Raw genomic sequence first — 20,632 nt, forward strand, 5'->3', positions numbered from 1 at the left:
CATAGGTAGATCTTAATCCTGTAGTGTGTTACTGGATATCGGGCAATAGGGAAGTTAGAATAGGGCAGGGGTCCTCAAACTACGCCCGCGGGCCAGATGCGGCAGCTGAGGACAATTATCCCCCTCACCCAGGGCCATGAAGTTTCTTTATTTAAAGGCCCACAAAACAAAGTTTTTGTTTTTACTATAGTCTGGCCCTCAACAGTCTGAGGGACAGTGAACTGGCCCCCTATTTAAAAAGTTTGAAGATCCTTGGAATAGGGTATAGTGACTTTGCCCTATTTTCTGGTAACCTTTTGAATAAGTGATCTACAAAAGGATCAAATTAGATCTTCTAGATGTGCCCTGTGCCCTAAGGGGAGAAGATGAGTAGGCACAGTTGTGACTTCCTTGTATTTTAGGGAAGAATCCTGGTGGGGAACTTTTGTATCTGCTGACTCATGTAGTGCTTCATTTTCTAATTGTTGAGTGTGTCCCAAGACATCCTAGAATCTGTTGACAGGAGCCCTAGGAGTTTTGCCAAAAATAGTTGCCATAAGTTTTGAGCCAGTTGACTCACTTTTAAAAGTCTAAAGGCCCAAGTCCCTAGTAGAGTCTTGTACTTGGCTCTGTTTTAATTGATGATAAAGTGTTACGCTCTTCTATCAAGGGCAAGATGATCAGTTCTTCAAGCTACGGCTTTCTTTGGAAAGGTATTGAGAACCAAGAGCCAACTTCCTTCTCTAATTCTGGTAATCTAGAAGACGACCCTGAATTGAATTAGCTGAGTACTTTTGTGTTGTGTTCTTTAAGTTGTATTTTTTATTAATTTATAAACTGAAAAACAATTTTTTAAAAAATGGATAATTCTACCCCCAATTTCCCATTTCTTCCTTGGTATTTCAGATTTTGGACCTAAAAAAGTTAGACTAATTTTCAAAAGCTTTTTTTTTTTTTTTAATTTTTCCAGTGTTACAGAATAATTTATCTAAACTAATCCAAGATAATTTTCTTTTTTTGGTATTTATTTATGTTAAGAGATTTTTCTTGTTCCAGGGGCATCCTGTTAAAATGCATTCTTTTGGAGAAAAACAGTTCTTTATAGAGTGGATTTTTTCTCAGATGCATTGAAAACTAAAATTCCTTCATGATCAGCCAGTATCTTGTGTTTTATTGTGTATAGAGTTCCTATTGTCAGGAAAATCTGGTTCAAAATTTGCCTTTGATATTTATTTCCCAAGTAACCTTGGAAAAGCCAGCTGAGTTCTCTGATATTTAAGACTAACTCTGAGGTGTTAAACAGATAATCATAGGTCACGTTGGGGTTAATAACACTCCTAAGGACTGGAGAGTGTGGCCCTGCATATACTAAAATGAAAAAATTAAAATGTTTCTATTGGATTTTGATGCCCACTGCTGTATTATGACTGAATTACAGTCTTTATCAGGGAGAGAATTCTCACATCAAAGTCACAGGTCCTTGATTTCTTGAAATGGGCAAAGTCGTCTACTTAGTTATAGAATGAGTATGGTATGAATTATGGGAAGAATGGGAAGTTTGGAGATAACAAATATAACATGCATGAAAAAAATCTTGATTCCCAAAATTAACCTTGTTCATTGACCTACTCTGTAATCTGTCACTATTGATTTTTTTTTTCTTTTAAATTAGGTGGCTCAAATCAGGAGACACAATTTTGTCCCCCAGGTAGTGCGGCATGCCTGGTGAAAGGGAATCAAGCTTATGATGTTGGAAGGCCAAAAGAAGGTCTGAAATTAGCAGGCAAAGACAGGTTAGTCTGTAGAAGTAGTCTTCCCCTTTGTGTTATTACTTTAGGACAGTCTAAATTAAAAATTCTGCCTCTGTTTAGAACTGAGAATTATTGACATTTTGTTAATCTGGTGCTTAGGTTTCAGCACCAAACACTGCCTTTGATTTTATGCTTATCAGTGGCTGCTTTGGTTGTACAAATCTCCTGTGCTACCTTTAGGATTGTTTTCTCTCATTGCTTCCTGCAGGAGTGGGTAATTTGTTGAGGTCAGTCCTAGACATTTTTCATAATTCAAAACTAAGTAGATATTAATTTTGTTTTTTGTTTGTTGAATTTGTATTCCATCACCACTAATAAATATTAAGCTCTTACTAGGTGCCAGGCACTGGAGATGTAAAGAATGAAACCGTATGTACTCAAGTTGGCTATGTACTTTTTGGGGATATAATAAGTACACATAGAAGCGGAGTAAGTGTAAAATTATAAAAATAATAAATATAAAAAGAAAAACAGAAACAAATATAAGGAACTAAAATAGAAGTGAAGGAAAGAGATTGCTGTTTGAGGGATTTGGAAATGGCATCATATAGATGTCATAAAGGCAGTGGTTGAGCTGTATTTTGAAGGGAAAGGGAGGGATTTTTTGAAGTCAAGATAAGGAAAGAATATTTCAGAAATAAGACCATCAGCACAAAGCCTTGCAGACAGAATATGGACTGTTGTTATATGTGGGATCAGAGACAGGCAGTTTGATTGGGTTGCATAGTTCAGGAAGGGGGATTGATGATGTGCAGCAAGTCTAGGAAAATATAAGGCACACTAGAAACTAGAGTTTTGTTTTTTTTTTTAATTAGTTTCCTATTTTATCCCAGACTCAAGAGAAGAGTCATTGGAGTTGATTGAGAATAGTGTCAAAGAAGGAATGGCAAATAGTATCCTGTGTAGAAAATATTGTTATTTTAATATTATCTACTGCGAATATTTTGTGCTAATACTGTATCTTTGTGGGGTTCATTCTGCTGTTGGTCTTGTTTTTAAAAAAGAGCCGAGATTTCAGTCTGAGTGTATGGATTGGTGTTTTTTCCCCCCCTCAGTGTCTACAAATTTAGGATTCCCTAAAAGTCTACAAGTAGTAGATTTTCAGGAATTTTCAGTAATCTGGCATTGGTGGCATATATTTAAAAAAAATTAAAACATTATTTACTGCCATCTGTTTCTCAGATTGCAACTGAAAGAATTTCAATAGTATTGAATAAAAAATTTGAAGTAGAAAGATAATAACTGGGGAACACATTATAAAACAAGATGGGCTTCTGCCTTTTCAGTTGTTTGTTAATAAACTGTATTCACATCTTCAGTAGAAGGGGCCCTCAGAATATTTTTCCAGATTTCAAGGTAAGACCTTTAATTTGGATTATATATGAATCTGGCCATTTAATGATTTTGTGTGAAATTTTGTGGCTTCCTTACTTGGAAAAATCCCACTGAAGAACTTAGAGCTTTTAAATCAGTGATTTATTAAGCCAGTGGCATTCATTACCTTTTAGTTGGGGGGAAAAAAAGCGAGTAGTTTGCTAGGGTTTCTCTTATTTTAGTTTTTTGCTTGATTATGGGATAAGAGTTTATATACTATTAAGATTTAAAATTGAGAACTGTTTCTTTTATTCTGAAGATTTATATTATGTCTGTTAAAGGAGGGTTACTTTTTATTTTTATTTTTTAAAGAGACAGTTAAATGCTTTCACCACACAGTACTCATTCAAAGTCTCCATGGATTTTAGTTTTTGGAAATAAGGAAAATAATTTTTTAAGTGAAAGTTATTCATAATTTTTAAATTAAGCCCTAACAGTGGTAAATGTGAGTAAATGTTCTAAGCTCTGGAGACAAATAGTTCTTTTTGAAATGTAAATTTGACTTTTAATCTGTTATCTTCTGTTTAATTTGTATTTTAGGCTTGTCCTTAGTTATGTTAAAGAAGGGGAGGATCATCCCACTTTCTGTGATGGTCATATTCCAGCAGTGACTATTACATTTATATGTCCTTCAGAGAGAAGAGAAGTAAGTTATTTTATTACATAGTTTCTTTAAAGTTCTTTAGAACTGCTGCTGAATTATCATACAGCTTAGATACCCTAGGACTGGCTATGTTTTTGCATTATTGGATGTAAAGGGAAGAGCAATGAAGGATTAAATTTCTATATAAGTAAACATAGAAATTGAAATGAGACCTGTAGAGTTAAGTTTGGCTACACAGGAAGCCATTGCAAAAGTATAAACAGTTTACTGATTGATTTTTGTTTTTATTAATCCGAGAGACTTCAACGTAGAGAATTTTCTTATGAATTAGAGAATTGTATTTGCTAAGTTCTGATTTGTACCAAATTTAATAAGCTCTTCAGCAAGATGCTATTTTAGATAACAAGATACAGTTTATATTTATTTTTATTTTTATATATTATATATGTATTTATTTTAATTTTTTTAATATTCAAAACATATGCATGGATAATTTTTCAACATTAGTCCTTGCAAAACTTTGTTTCCAATTCTTCCTCACCCCCATTCCCTCCCCTAAATGGCAAGTAATGCAATATATATTAAACGTTCTAAAAATATGTTAAATGCAATATAGGCATACATATCTATACAATTATCTTGTTGCACAAGAAAAATCAAATCAAAAAGGGAAAAAAATAAAAAAAATAAAATGCAAGCAAACAACAACAAAAAGTGTGAAAATGCTATGTTGTAATCTACACTCAGTTCCCACAGTCCTCTCTCTGGGTATATATAGATGGCTCTCGTCATCATCACAAGATCATTGGAACTGATCTGAGTCATCTCATTGTTGAAGAGAGCCATGTTCATCAGAATTGATCTTAGTATGATCTTCTTGTTGCCGTGTACAAAGGGCCAGTTCTTCTTAATTCACTTATCAGTTCCTGTAAGTCTCTCCAGCCTCTCTGAAATTATCCTGCTGATTGTTTCTTATAGAACAATAATATTCCATAACAAGAATACAGTTTAATCGAGGTTTGTTTGCTGTTAACACAGTCAGATTTACTTATTTATTTTTTGCCTTTTATGAGAACAGTGGCTACGTTCCTTATCATTAAAGGTAATCTCTTTTCCTAAGAACTTCATATCCTTATTTTAATTTTTTTAGGTAAAGACATATCACTGGGCTGGGTCCCTAATCAAGAAACCTTAACTGATTCAGGTGGAGGGAAAGGGAGTAATTTTTTCTTTTTTTAAAAGCTGAATGATAATATGACATAAGCTATAGCATTGGCCTGTTGTGTTTGGGGAGTGGCTTAGGTAAGTTGGAAAGGAGAGCTTCTCTCCAGAAAGTTAGCCATCAGATATGGTTTTGTTGATGGTAGTGGTTGTTATTTACCATAAGAACTTATCTAAACAAATATCAAAGAATGATTTGTCTGTGTACCCACATCCATGCAATTAACAATCTTTACAATATTATTACATTATCTTTGTAAGTAATGGGTTTAGCAGAAAGCATTTATTTTTTAGGCTTGTTCAATTTAGCAAGCATTTACTGTGGATCTACTGTGTGCAAATTGGATCTTTGTATAACTAAGGAAAAGTAGGGGAGGCCTCACTATTTATTGAATAGAGACATTTAATATATAGATTTGTGAATTTTTATTTTGCCTTCTATTGGCCAAAAACTTGTAACAAAAATAGGTATGTAAGTTGAAATCTCTGAAGATGGTGCATGTCCAAGACTTACTTTCCAATTGTTAATTTCTTTTCAAAATCAACGTCTATAGGGACAGCTAGGTGGTGCAGTGGCTAGAGCACCAACCCTGAAGTCAGGAGGACCTGAGTTCAAATCTGGCCTCAGACACTTCACACTTCCTGGCTGTGTGACCCTGGGCAAGTCACTTAACCCCAGTTGCCCTAGGAGGGAGGGGAATCAATTTATATATTGATTTTAATTTAGTAATACCTGCATTATTCTTATTCTCCTGCTCTCCTTTACCATGTATATTAAGAATTTTAGTGGTTATTGTTATCTTTGACCACATCATTCTAATCAGTGTGTTTATTGTTATTTTGATTGAGCTATTACTTTTTAGACATCTCCTCCTAGAAATCTTTCATATTTCTTTGAATTCTTAATATTCATTGTTATTTCTGTTGAAATTTACACTGCACTATAGGTATATGCTGTTTACTCAGCTTACATGACACCTAGTTTGTTTCCAATTTCTTTTCATGTTTGTTGAACCTGTGTTGAATTTTGTCAATCCATTGTCTTTGCCAATTTTGTAGGGTTCAGGTAAAATATAGGGCTTATTTAATTTTAATTTCTTTTGTTAGCATTCTTGGACTTTTTAGTGTGATTATTGATACTTTGAACATATTTTGAGGCATCAGTCAAATCCATATTAGTGGAGAGGTTTAATTTCCAACTTATAGTTGATATAATATGACACAAATAGATAAATAAGTAAATAAATTTCACAGTCCAGGATTCAGATTGAATCTTTATTTTGAGTCTAGTTCAGTGATACTTTAGGTGCTTGATTAAATGTTATCAAAACTTACAATAATTTTAAGGGTTTCTTTAGGTTGTGAGTTGACTGACCATATTTGAATATTTCTGGAGGTATAAGTATTCTCTGAAAGCCCATATGGGAAGCCTATGATGGGCACATGGAACTACAGCCATTGTTTTTAGAGTTAAGTAAGTAAATCCTCTTTAGTCTTTAGATTGTGGATAAAGGATTTGTAGACTTAATGAGCTGGAAGGTCCCTTTGATATTATGTAGCCCTCATTTTACAAATGAACAAGTTGAGGCTTAGAATACATGACAACTGGGACAAGGGACACAGATAATTTCCTTTTTTTTTTTTTTTTTTTTAAGACAAATATGCATTTATTAAATGTTTACTATGCAACAATCATTTTGCTAAAAGTCAGAGATACAAATACAACAAATGTTTGCTATCATTTTTTAAATGTTTATTTTATAATAACTTTTTATTGACAGAACCCATGCCAGAGTCATTTTTTACAACATTATCCCTTGCATTCACTTCTGTTCCGATTTTTCCCCTCCCTTCCTCCACCCCCTCTCCTAGATGGCAAGCAGCCCTATATATGTTAAATATGTTGCAGTATATCCTAGATACAGTATATGTATGCAGTTCTCTTGTTGCACAGGGAGAATTGGATTCAGAAGATAAAAATAACCCGGGAAGAAAAACAAAAATGCAAATAGTTTACATTCTTTCCCAGTGTTCTTTCTTTGGGTGTAGCTGCTTCTGTCCATCAATGATCAATTGAAACTGAGTTAGGTCTCTTTGTCAAAGAAATCCACTTCCATCAGAATACATCTTCATACAGTATCGTTGTTGAAGTATATAATAATCTCCTGTTTCTGCACAGCTAATTTCCTATGGCACATTACTGCAGCATTCTGGGTTTCACAAATATGAGGAGCCGTGCAAGTCTCTTTAGTATATCTTTATGCAGTTTTACTTAGCTACTCTTTGAATAATGCCTTTTTTTTCCTTTAAAACTTATTAATAAAATTTTGATCACCAAAAATGTTTCCTCTCCATTTCCTAGTATTCAGATTTGGCTAGTAATTGTTCATATGTGTTTCTATTTTTGTGGGATTAATTTTTTGATACTAGTTAATGTTCTGAGGTGCATGCATATTTGCATGTGTATACGACCTGTGTCTCTAGTTTAATTCTCTCCATAGCAAATATTTAATATGTCTTTTCTAATATAGAGTCTATGTAGTACAAGATACTTTGTTCTAATTTACTCATTTCTTGGAATGTTGTGTCTAAATTGAAATGTTATGTTTTAAATTCAGTCAGGGAGATGAATATTTGGGGAATCCTCTAAAGTGAGCTAAAATTTCTAAATTAATCTTATTTATTTGGTCTTTTGTTTGTTGAACTGAGAACAAAGCAAACCTCCCATTTGGCTTGTGGTGTGCTCATCAAACATGGATGGAGCTTTGTGTTTTTAAATAACTTTTTTTCTGTTGGGTTTTATTAGGGCACAGTTCCTAAGCTTACTGCTAAATCCAATTGTCGATATGAAATTGAATGGGTAACCGAGTATGCTTGCCACAGAGATTATTTGGAAAGCAAAACTTGTATTCTGAATAGTGAGCAACATGATATCTCTATTGACCTTAATCCTCTCACTAAGAAGAAAGGTATGTATACTATGATCTCCTTATGCCCTCCTCTTTATTAATTAGTAAAGTTGTATAATCATTAGGCATGTCATGTCAAGCTTAGTTTGGGACCTAAATGAGAAATTTTGAATGACATGAAATGAAGGAAAATGTTTCTTTCTGATCCCTGAAAATGTAAGGGGACTCTTATTTGTAAGTAATTTATTTCATTTTGATTTATTTGTTATTTTTAGGTATTGAATCACCATACTTTGCTACAGATGGAAAAGAATATTTTTATTATATGAATGTATGTGGAGAAACTGATGCTCAGGTTTGCAGTAGTAAAAGAGAAGCTGCTGTTTGCCAAGTGAAGAAGGATGAGTCAGGACAAGTCAAAGTGGCTGGAAAATACCAGAACCAGACCCTCCGGTGTGTTATCATGGCCTCTATGTGATGATGATGCATACCTCTGTTTATTTGCTTTAAAAAAAATAATAATAAATTTGAGAACCTTATTATCTCCTGATGTCTCTCCTCCCCAATCCTACAAAGTAGACAGAAAACTTATCTTAAACCAGCATTTCTTCTTGCTACAACTAGGCTTGAAATTTTTGTAGAGCTGTTTTGATATCAAATCACCCAAATGACAAAACACTGAGTTTTGTTTTTGTTTTTTGACATGGTAATTGATCTTAAGTGACCTGCCCAGGGTCACACAGCTAAGAAGTGTTAAATGCAAGATTTGAACTCAGTTCTTCCTGACTCCAGGGCCAGTCCTCTCTCCACTATGCCATCTAGCTGCTCCTTTAAATACTGTTAAGTTGGAAATCTATTTGTGTAGTATGCATGAATGACACTGTGTGTTAAAATTGGTATTTTTTAAAAGAAGTGGTTATCATTCCAATAGAAGCAACAGAAATATTAATTAGATTAATGTGTAATTTACATTGTTAATAATACAATTAAATTAGTATGAAATTGTGTCCATAAATTCAAATCTGTGGGTTTTGTTTTTGAGATATTAGTTTTTCTATAACAACTTTAATGTTTGTTGACACTGAATTATAAAGGTATGAAGGAAGCTTGCAATAACTACAGGTAAGGGACAACTTCCAAAAGGCAGCTTCAGTGCAACTTTTGAATTTAAATGAACACTTTTTACTTTTAAAAATGTTGTGGATCTGTATAATTTTGTGAGATTATATGTTGACTTTTACCACTCTACCTAAATTTCCAACATTAATTTAGCTACATAATACTGCCGATAGAGTTCATAAATGTCTATAGACATTTGTTTGTACAGTTCATAATATGTCTATAGAGTTTATAAATGCTGGCCTAATGAATAGCAGATTTGGGGGTATGAGATGTCATTACTAAAGCATATTAGGGAAACATTAAGCAAAATATTAAGCCAATTTCCTAAATTGCCATATATTTTCCGTACTGTCAGTTGCTACTATTTTCAGCTGCTATGACTTAGGGAGAAGTCTAGTCTTAGTGACTTGTTTCATATTTTAGAAGTAGTAATGTTACCTAACATTGAGCTAAGCAAAGACTTGGATGCTTCACTTGCTTCTTAATTGAGACTGGCATCGGTGTTTTCTTCTCATGATATATGGTCTGAAAGTGGTCCGCTTGTCTGTGAGATACTTTGCTTAAATTTGGTCACAGCTATGTCTTTGATTTATGCTAAGACCTTTATCTTGTCTGAGGTCAGTATTGCACTTTTCTATATTGGCCTTTTAGCAGGACCCTAGGATCTACTTACCTTTGTGCCGTACTCTGAGCAACTCACATTCCATACCCGATGGTTAAAGCCACTCCAACCCATAACTCTTATGCTCCAGTCTTATTTACTACTCTACTTCTTGAAGTGTTGAGACTTGCTTGGTTATCTCTTGGAAAACAAGATAATCAAGTCTACAACCATTTATTAAGCACTTACACATGCCAGGCACTGTGCTAATAAGCACTGGGAATTCTGAGAAAGACAAAGATCTCAACAAAATAGAGAATAGAGCTAGAGCAATTCAGTTGAAGTTGACCAGGAATAAACATTGTAAAGTCTTGTAATTAAATTAAAATAAAAGGTGTTATAAATATAAGATGGAAGAGACATAGTTAGATATCACTTCCTCAGAAAAAGGTATGGATGTCTTAGTGGAATTAATGGGCTCAATATTGTGTCATCTATTTGGTAGGGCAGCCAGTAAAACGAATATTGTTATTACAACATTCAAAGAAAAGCATAGTGTCCAGGTTTCTTAGAGAGCTATATTTGATCTGTAGGGTTGTAGATAGCACATTTTAAAGGATGCACATTGATAATCTGGAGGATATCCAAAGGAAGGCCAGCCAATTTGGTGAAGTCCTGCTTGATCATGATGTAGAAGGATTAGTTGGAGGAACAGGCTGTATTTAACTGGGAGGGGAGAAAACTCATTGTGAGGGAGGGAGGTTGGGAAGGATATAATGGGTATCTTTCAGTATTGGGAGGGTTGTTAAGGAAAGGAAGTGCTATTAGGCGAGTTCTTTTGGCCTTAGAGGGAGGAACTAAAGTCGTAGTTGAGAGTTTGAGGAAGGTAAATTTAGGCTTGATGTAAGAAAACAATTTTTTAACATGAGAGAGCTCAAAATGAATGGCTTGTCTTGGAAGTTAGTTGATTGTTACTTTGAGGGCTTCAAGCAAAGGCTGATTATAGAACGTGTTATGGAGTGGATCCTTGAATTACTAGTTTTAGGAGATACCTTTTGAGGTCTTTACCAATATTGGAAGTCTGTGTTTCCTTTCTTTTCTTGTCCCCTAGAAATAATCAGTGACATCATAATTCTTTAGAATATTAGTGTTTTGTAGAACATTGTTTGAGAAACTGCTATACTTTGACTTTTCTTACATATGAAACCCAGAAATTTTTAATTTAGAAAGAGGAAAAATGTTTTACTACTTATAGCAAAATATCTTTAATTTTTTTTTTTTTTTTGCTTAAATATACTTCTTAACCAAGGCCAAAATGATTGAAAGACACCCCTTTAAAAATTTCAATCATTGAATAGCTTGCTGTCTATTGGAAAACTGATTGGTTCTTTGTGTGTTGAAAGTCTTAATTAAGGGAGGGAAAGTAGACTAAAAGAGAGAATTTTGACTGTAAAATAAATTTGTTAATGAATTCTAGGTACTCGGATGGAGACCTCACCTTAATTTATTCTGGTGGAGATCCATGCAGTTCAGGCTTTCAGCGAATGACTGTTATCAACTTTGAATGCAACAAAACAGCAGGTGAGGTTCTATTTGATATACTTGCTGCATTTGAATTCATGATCTTGTGCTCAAAAGAGTTGACTAGAGTGGTCCTTTTCTTGGGAACTAGGCATAGGCAGCCCCTTAATCACTAATACAAACCTTTTTCTCTATTGCCTTTAAGAGTGGTATATCTAGGCATTCTGTTCTGTGGCCCTACAGCTTACTAGAAATGGTTGTTTCACTTGTTCTGTACTGATGTAGTGTAGTAAATATAAAAGTAAATCCTATTATCTTAATCTCCTTGAAGTCTTTTTCATTTAGGATTCATCTCAAGTATTTTTTTCTGTAAGCCTCTTCAGGTGTTAACCAGGTGATAGTGATTTTTTTCCCCTTACCAGAAGCAACACTTTTCACTTAAAGTACACTTTAGTCTACTTTGTTTTAATTTTGTTATTTGTTTACATTTTTATCTTGTTTCTCCTTCTTGATCCTAAACATCTTAGGAGGCACTAACTATATCTTATCTATGTGTGTATTTTCTTCCCTTCATTTAATACTTAGAATAGTGCCTTTTCCATGAAAGACATTTAATACTGACACATAATGTTGAATAGTTATTCCACTGTTGGATTTTTAAAAAAAATTTACAAGTTACATTTAGAGGTTAACTTAGGTACTTAAGTTTTGCAATGGTTAGGCCATTGGACTTGGAGTCAGAAAAATACAAGTTCAAATCTGGCCTTAGATACTTATTACTTATCTAAGTAATTACTTGTGGTCTTGGGTAAAGCAATCTTCTTTCTGCTTTGGTTTCCTCATTTGTAATGGGGCTGATAATAGCATCTTCCTGCCATGGTTGTTGTGAAGACAAATGAAATGCTTTTAAAGTATTTGCAGTTTTTAGAATGCAATGTAAGTTTGTGCTGTCATTGCCATGATCTCGAATGTAGAAATAAATGTCTAAACACTCTTATGACATAAACATTAACTTTAAGGAAACTTTAATGACAACGGATTGTAGGAAAATAGTAGATGGCTAGGTGTCTGAGGCCAGATTTGAACTCGGGTCTTCCTGACTTCAGGAGTGGTGCTGTATCACTACATCAACTAGCTGCCCTCTCATCATTTCTTATGGCACAGTAGTATTCCATCACAAATATATACTACAGTATACTACAGCTATTCCCTAATTGATGGACATGTCCTCAATTTCCAGTTCCACAAAAAACTGCTAAAAATACTTTAGAATGTATAGATTCTTTCCTCTTCTCTCCACTTTCTTCTCTTCTCTCCCTGTGTGCCCCCCACTTCCCATTACTTTGGGAAACAGATCTAATTAGTGGTATTGCTGGATCACAGAAAAGTAAATTAGACCAACTTCAGGATGATAGGCTTAAAATTTTTCATTAATCTTTCAAGAAACTAAATTAAGAGTCAGACTTTTGAATGAAGACATTGGCATAACATACAACCTGAAAATCCAAATATCATGCATCATCAGGAAAGAGATTGAATGAAAGTATCAGGTAAAACGGTACAGTAGAATACTGTGTATTATTCTAATCTTTGAGCCTAAGGAAAATAAATGAAGCTATAAGATAAACTGAAATAATGAAGTGGGTTGAAGGAAATATAATGCAGATAAAACTTTGGGAAGAACAGATATGATGGAAGTCTTTAAAATCAAGAATAATATGTTTAGGGTGGTCTTGGAAGTGTTCATGAAACATTGCATTGGACAGTGAGAGAATTTGGAAAGTGTATTATGAAATTATACCTTCAGAATGTTAGTATTGGCAGTGGCATTGACCTTAGTTTATATTTGCTTATTATGCTTTTAGCATAATAAGATTTTAGATTTCACCGAACTTTTTCTAATTTGTGTTTTTTCTATATTTGTATCATATACATGTCTATGCTATTTGTTACTTGGTAGAATTATAACCAAGATACAGATTTGAGATTGAGCAAAAAATAATTTTTTAAAAACTATTTGAGATCCTAACATTTTGATTGTAACAATCACATTGTATGTATATGTTGTGTGTGTACATGTGTGCACATATATATGTGTGGTATACATGTTTCCCCATAGGCAATGATGGAAAAGGAGCTCCTGTGTTTACGGGTGAAGTTGACTGCACCTACTTTTTCACGTGGGATACAAAATATGCCTGTGTCAAAGAGAAAGAAGATCTTCTTTGTAGAGTCACTGATGGAAACAAACGTTATGATTTATCGGCATTGGTTCGTCACTCAGGTATAGGTCTTTGGAGCATTTGTTCTCTGCACTTCTTTCCTTACTTTCCCCTTCTCCTAATTCTTTCAAGTGGGTGCTATTTCTGATTATAGCCATACTTGAATTATATTGAATTTTAGGAATGGAAAAGGATATTAGAAAGCAGAAAATTTAGGTTGTACATGTTGTAGGGAGGAAGTAGGTCCAGAGAATTCAAATTACTTGCCCAGGGTCATTCAGTACTTTAGATAATTGAATTGAGAAGTTGACCTTTAAAGTACCTTCCATAGCTTCTTGTCTTGAGTTCTTAGGTTTGTGTAGATCTTGTCACTACTCAGATTGTCACTCTTATTTAATTTTTTAATTTGTTCTTCATAAAACTCTTCGTGTAGATATAGTGTAGATATAATTGCAGTTTTAAAAATGAATAAACAGATGCTCCATAGCTAATCACAAGCCTATAATCGGAATCCTAGGTTTCTTTTTAAAAAAATTTTTTGGAAGGATTTTTGGAAAGGATATTGCATTTATTCTATTATTTCTTATTCTATACCTCCATTTAGGTGTATTACTGGTGGCTTTATCATCTTATATTCTTCTAATGCAACTCACTTTCAAAAGTGTGTAATAAAGTATTTAAACTTGCTTTTTTTTTTTTTTTTTCTTTTTTTTTTTTTTTTTTTGCGTAAAGTGCTTTTTTTCAAATTTTCCTTTAATTTTCTTTCAGAAACCTTTGTCACCATATGTCCAATGTGTATACTGTTGAATGTCCAATGTGTATGTTTTTATTTCAAGATTATTGCTATTATTGACTGGTTATTTCTATGTGATTGTCAGATCACTGTGGAAATAATTGAATTCCCTCCTATGACTTAATTAGCTAGATGATCTTTGGTTAGTAGTTCATTAAAAATCTGAGTTTCACTATCCTTATCTGTAAAATGAGGATGAAAATTAATCTCAAGGTTATGAAGAACTTTCTAAACCCCAAAAGTGCTAAATAGACTTAAAATTTGATTTCACTAATATAATGTATTTTGATTATATGAAAATAAAATCCTTAAAAATCTCATCTCTTTTTAAATTTGGATTAAATTTCTTTTATAGGTTACCAAAATTTAACTCTAGTTTTGTTTAGATTAATTGTCTGTGGTGATAGTATACTTAGTAAGTCTACTTACTTTTTGGCTGAATGTAAAATTTTCTGTTTTAGAACTGGAAAAAAATTGGGAAGTTGTGGACAGCAACCACATAGAATCAGGAAAGAAACACATTTTCATCAATATCTGTCATAAAGTACTTCAAGAAGGGAAAGCTAAAGGCTGCCCAGAAGATGCAGCTATATGTTCTGTTGGTGAGTATAATAAGAAGATAAAACTGTAGTAAGTTTACTTCTAGAGCTTAAAAAACTTGATCACTTTAAATGCAGAGACAAATATCTCATTCGTGAGCTATAAAGTTGTATTGCTTAATGAACTTTGAGTCTCAGAGAGAGCTTCTGTGACTAGGCCGTAGTTTAGGATCAGAAATAAAGATTGGCTATAGATAACATGAAGAACCATTAAGAAAACACTCTGTCTTGAACACTCTTGTGTTTTGTGAATTTAAGACAGTATTATTGACAATTCTATAAATTAACTGTGCTTTTACAGTTAATTACTCAGGTCTTAAGTTGTGGTTTAAGGAAAAAAAAAACAATTAGAAGAATCTTTAGATGACCACATAACCTCTGATTTGTCTGGAATAGACATATTTTCAAATAGCCTACAAATTCTAGTGCTTCAGAAATTAGTAACTGATTGAATTCAGGCTGAATTTTTATTAACGTATTCTTAAGGTCAAAAGATGTAAAATATTTTCTGTTTTAAATTGTAGACTGAGAAAGCTCTGTGACTTCTCAGAGATCTAGCCAAATTGTCTGGTGTTTTATATGTGTTTATAGCTATATACATATGTAGTCTGACTGTTTGTGGTGTTCTTGGCAAAGTGGTGGGAACAACTGGCTACCACTTTTCCCGATATAAAAATTGAACATTACTTCAAGTATTAATATGTAAAAGCCTTAGTTATTATGGCTCCAAGGCAAAATAGATTGACTTCAGTGAAGGGCAAAATGATGAAGTGGATAAAGAGCCAGTCTTGGGGTTGAAAAGACCTAAGAAAGTCCTGCTTCTCATACATTTAATTTAGTTTAAACATTTCTAAATGTTTTCTGTATATCAGCACAGTGATAAGTAATGGGATGCCAAGGCAAAAAGAAAACAATTCCTGCCCTAGAAGAATTTAACTTCTACACATGTCCTTGTGACTGAACAAGTCTCTTAATCTTGTCGTGCCTCAGGTACCTCTAAGACTGAGTTACCTATGTTGATTCATTGGTAGAGGGTATGTACAGTATTCTGAAAAATGCAAGAGTAATTGCTGATTGGTTCTTGAATGTCAAACATATTACTTTAGTGAAGATAGTTTTCACACTGAGTCAAATATCTAGACCACAGTTAAAAGGTAGTTATGAGCATTGCTCATAGGAAAAAATCTGATATCACTTTATAGTCAGTGAAATGTTGTTGTCTTTATTAATAAATGTATATTTCACTAGCCAAATATAGTAGAAAATGCCTATATTCCCAGCTACTAGGAGGCTGATGCTAGTGGAATTTGATGGAGCTAAGGAGTTCGGAACTACAGTGGAACTATAGTTAATTGGTTGGTTGTACTCAGCTCAGTATCAGTATGGTGGAGTCCTTGGGAGTGGAAGGACTAGAATTGGGGGTTATGAGATAGGGGACAACCACTAGGCTGCTTAAGGAGGAAGGGATGAGAATTGGTTCATATAAAAGTTTCTGTACTGGATAGCATTATGATCAGGCTTATGAGTAGCCAATTCAAGATAGGGAGACATGATTTTCATCAAAACAAAACAAAAAAACCAGGTTTTTTTGAAAATGAAACTTTTTGCAAATAGAATGGTATTTGCATATTACATTAGGAAGATGTAATCAGAATTTCTTATTTTTAGAGTATTATCCCATGATAATATATATATTGTTTGAACCAAAACTTTTATCAGCAAGAACAAAATAGTAAAGTAGTTATCGACAAATTTTTATGAAGTAGGACATGATAATAGTGACTCTTCTAACCTCAAAGATTGAAAAGTTTTTACATCTAAAAAAAATAAAATACTGGGAGTTAATGCCAATGTTTTTGAACTTTTTCTTTCCAGGTGAGACAAGTTGATTATTAATGATTTTTCTTTGTTTAGTGTTGTAGCATATTTATTAGTAATTTTATCAATATGTCAACTGGATTGTTTGTCAGCTGAGGATACTAATATAATTTCAAAGAATCTTCTATGAAAAAGGAATTTTAGCAGCCGTTGCTCAAGTGATGTATGGTTGTGACACTTGCATGCATATATATATATATATATATATATATGTATGTATGTATGCTCTTTTGTATTTTTTTTTACTTATTTCATTAAATATTTTGCAATTACATATTAATGTAATTTGCTATACACCCTGGGGTATTGCAAAGCACATGTGTGTTTGATAACTCTGATGTAGATGATGCTCTTCCAAATAATGTGGAATATAAACATTTTTTCCCGTATTTTTTATAGTGTGAAGGGAATATATAAATGTGATTTTTATCATACAAAAAGATATTTTATTCCACTTGAGCATACTGTATTACAGAATGCCTGTTTTTGAAATGTTTCTTTTAACATATATTTTATCCCTCTGTTATTTTTACATCACCTTTGTTCCTATATATATTCTTCTCCTTAACCTGCAAACTCATCCTCTTAGTAAAAAAATAAAATGTAACAAATGGATTGACAGAGCTTCAGTTCATCAAAACTCAACAAAATTATCAACTGATTCTGATGGGATTTTCGTCACCAATATTCTCTCTTTATGGTAGCTTTTGTTTTATTTGTATTTCCTAACATAATCTATTTCCTTGTGTGTACTTCCTCTCTTCTTTCTTCCCTCTTTCCCCCCATGTTTTCCCTGAGAATCCTCCATGGCAACATACAACATAAAAAAAGGGAGGAGGGGGAACAATTTGGGAATATTAATCCACTCCCCAAGTCCAGCTATCATATACAGTGTTCAACTCTCATAGTTCCATCATGTCTGAAAAAGATATCTTCTTGTATATCTTCTTTGGAGCTTGTAGTGCTGCTCATTGTTATTTAATAGCATTCATTTTCTTTTTCTTTGCATTTAAATTAATATAGTCACTGTGTGTTTCATCCTGATTCTGCTTATTTCATTATATTAATTCATGTTTCTTTGTTAATTCTTAGGGCATTATATTCACTTACTACTATTTGTTTACTGTTCCATAGTGGATGGAAATATATAGACTCTGTCAAAAGTCTTATCATGGTTTTAAGCTTTTAATAGCTTAGTTTTATTTTCTTTGATACTTTTCAATCACATTAAGCTTATCATTATTTTTTTTTTCTCATCAAAATGCTTTCTATTCTAAAATTTTGGGATCCTTCCTCAGAATTTTACTCTTGGATCTAAAACGTTATCAATATCTATTTTTTAAAGTGGAAGACCATTCATGTATTGGTACAGAACACTGCATATGAAATATGTTTATATTTCAATTAAAAAAAAAAGTTAGACCTTTTGTTTCTCAGAATTGTGGAAGAAAAATTTGTGTAGGGGATTGAAGAGGGACCCTGGAAGAGAGGTCTATCAGTGGTAATGACAAAAGAAAAGAGGGTAAGTAAACTATTTTTAAAAAATGAAAAGCAGCTCAGATGGAGATGGTCAAGAAAGATAGCTTTGAAACTAATATGGTATTTTTTAAAAAAGCAAGTTGTAAACATCATGGATTCATATAAATATACCTATATATGTTATATATATATATATATGTAAAATCCCTTTTTGTTCTTTGAATATGAAAATGCTTGTGTTGAATTTGGAATAAAAAATAAAAATTATTTTAAAAAAATGTCTGTTTTTTTGTGACTTGTAACCACAACTCTTGCATTCTAATCTGATCTGAAGCTAAGATGATGAGTTTAATTCTTCTACTTGACAACTTTCAGAAATTTGAAGACAGTTGTCATGTTTATTCCCAGGTCTTGTCTTCTCTGTGACTTAATAAATGACTTCTGTTATAAATGTTCCCTGTTCCTTTAGTCAGTGCTCACATGTGCTCACATGCAAGTGACATCTGTGGTTTCCTCACTATCCAGATCACCCTCTGGATGTTCTAGTTTGCCATTATCCTTATTAAACGATGGCAGAGATGGCATGAGATAGAGTACAGCAAGGATCTCCATGTTGTGGAAACTGCCTACATTGATTTGCTTTTTCAAATTAGATTATGCTAATTTAGTTTGACCATCTAGTTTATTCATACTTTCTAACAATTAAGTTTTACGATTAATTTTCCTATACCATACTGTTAATTTTAGTCCATGTGGAAAATAGTGAAATAGGTCCTAAGTGTTCCATACTCATAGTTACCCAATAAATTATAGTAACTTCAGAAAGACAAATCTTTTAATATGGATTAGTGTAAAGGATCCCTAGTGTCCAGAACATAGAGATATTATGGCAATATCTTGATGTTTTTCTACTTTAGTCACTTACAGATCTAGAATTTTGTCCTGTGTTGGGTGCTATGTGTGTTTTTTTGGGATGGGATGGGGGAGAGGGAGGTTCAGAAAGGAGGAGAAACATTCTCTATTATTGAAGCATAGTAATTTGCTTTAAAAATATCCTGCATCCTTAAAAGTTCTTCCCCTTTAAAGTAAGTTTCAGTAATAAATAGCCAGCTGACTTCCTATAATCTGCTGCCAATCCTATTTCTAGATCTTTTTAACTTTTAAATGTGTAAAAGTGATCTACATTAACGTCTCCACTTCATTATCCACTCATCTTGCATGTTTTGGAATGTGATTTCTGCTTTTATCATTCTAAGGTTCCCAGTAGTTGCCTTATCCCCACTTTCTCATCCTTTTGGTAAGCACCTATTAAAAATTTTGACATGGCTTAAGAGTTTCATCTTTTTGGTTTCTTTTTTCTATTGCAGATCTCTGCTTATTCTCCCATCAATTTCTCTAGTTCTTTTCTTTCTGAAGTTGATGTTTATCTGTGGCAATCACTCTGAGCTCAACTCTACCTTTATTTTAATCATTCATTCATTCATTTATTTATTTGTGGCATATTGCATAAAATTATCTTTAATCCCTCTGTTCAAAGTTGCTGACCACTGTCTCCAAATTAATAGCAGATCTATATGAGAGAAACTGCATGGAATACTGGACAGAGAATCCATCTTGATGCCAGGAACATTTGCACTCACATTTTGCCCTTGTACTGTGGACTGGTGCCTTATGATATATATAGGACAAGTCATTTGACATTTAACATATCAGTGTTTTGATATGCATAGAATGAATTTCTTCATTAATGGAATGAAGTGCCATCTGTACTTGTCTACTAGAATTTTCTCCGGATAACTCAAAACTTCATCGACTTTGTCAAACCTTTGTCATTCATAAAATCAAAGTTGAATACTGCCTTGGATGTCACTCAGATAACTGTCAGTTTATTGGAAATGATCTCAGCAAATTAATGCACACAAGCACGGGTCCCCAGTGAAATGCTGTACTGTGTAAGGAGTGGCCGGGCTAATATTTGGGTCCAGATTCTCAATAAGAAATTAATTTGGTGCAGTGACTTTTGAATGTACTGCATCTCTACTGTTAAATATATTTGGGATGGAGGGTGAGAGGAACAAATATTTCACATATTTGTTATTATGGAAAGATCGATATGGAGATAGATCTCCATAGATAACTGGTAGTAAGATCTGTTCGAAAGACAGGGAAATAGGAAAGAAATTTTTTCAGTAGATTTGACTACTATAGTAGTCCCCCCTCCTTCCTTCCTTCTCTTCACATTATTCAATTCCCCATCCCACCAAGAAATAAAAAGGCATAACAAACCCAGGCTACTCAAGATAGAAAATGAGAAGTTAGCCGTAGAGCTTTCTGTGCTCTAAATAATTTGCAGAAAAGCGGCTGGGATGTGGGGAAAGTATGCACTGCGCAGTCTCGCTATGATGCGTAAAAGCAGTCACCATGCGTATAAGCGGAGTCACCGATCACGTCCCGAGGCAATAGCGCCTCCCCGTGGCTAAAGCCAGCACCTTATTATGCGACCTTCGTCAGGATTATGG

General features: G+C 33.5%; 1 protein-coding gene across 1 annotated transcript in view; it reads left to right on the plus strand.

Moving 5' to 3' along the window:
• The window catches only part of IGF2R (insulin like growth factor 2 receptor), a 149,450-nt gene that overhangs the window by 59,772 nt on the left and 69,046 nt on the right, over window positions 1-20,632 (plus strand). Inside the window, exons 6-12 of the mRNA XM_051998050.1 lie at window positions 1,652-1,772; window positions 3,705-3,810; window positions 7,796-7,958; window positions 8,174-8,351; window positions 11,099-11,202; window positions 13,262-13,426; window positions 14,619-14,759. Coding sequence (XP_051854010.1) covers window positions 1,652-1,772; window positions 3,705-3,810; window positions 7,796-7,958; window positions 8,174-8,351; window positions 11,099-11,202; window positions 13,262-13,426; window positions 14,619-14,759 — 978 coding nt within the window. The remainder of the gene's footprint in view (window positions 1-1,651; window positions 1,773-3,704; window positions 3,811-7,795; window positions 7,959-8,173; window positions 8,352-11,098; window positions 11,203-13,261; window positions 13,427-14,618; window positions 14,760-20,632) is intronic.

Source organism: Antechinus flavipes, chromosome 4, assembly GCF_016432865.1.
Source record: "Antechinus flavipes isolate AdamAnt ecotype Samford, QLD, Australia chromosome 4, AdamAnt_v2, whole genome shotgun sequence".
Lineage (NCBI taxonomy): Eukaryota > Metazoa > Chordata > Mammalia > Dasyuromorphia > Dasyuridae > Antechinus > Antechinus flavipes.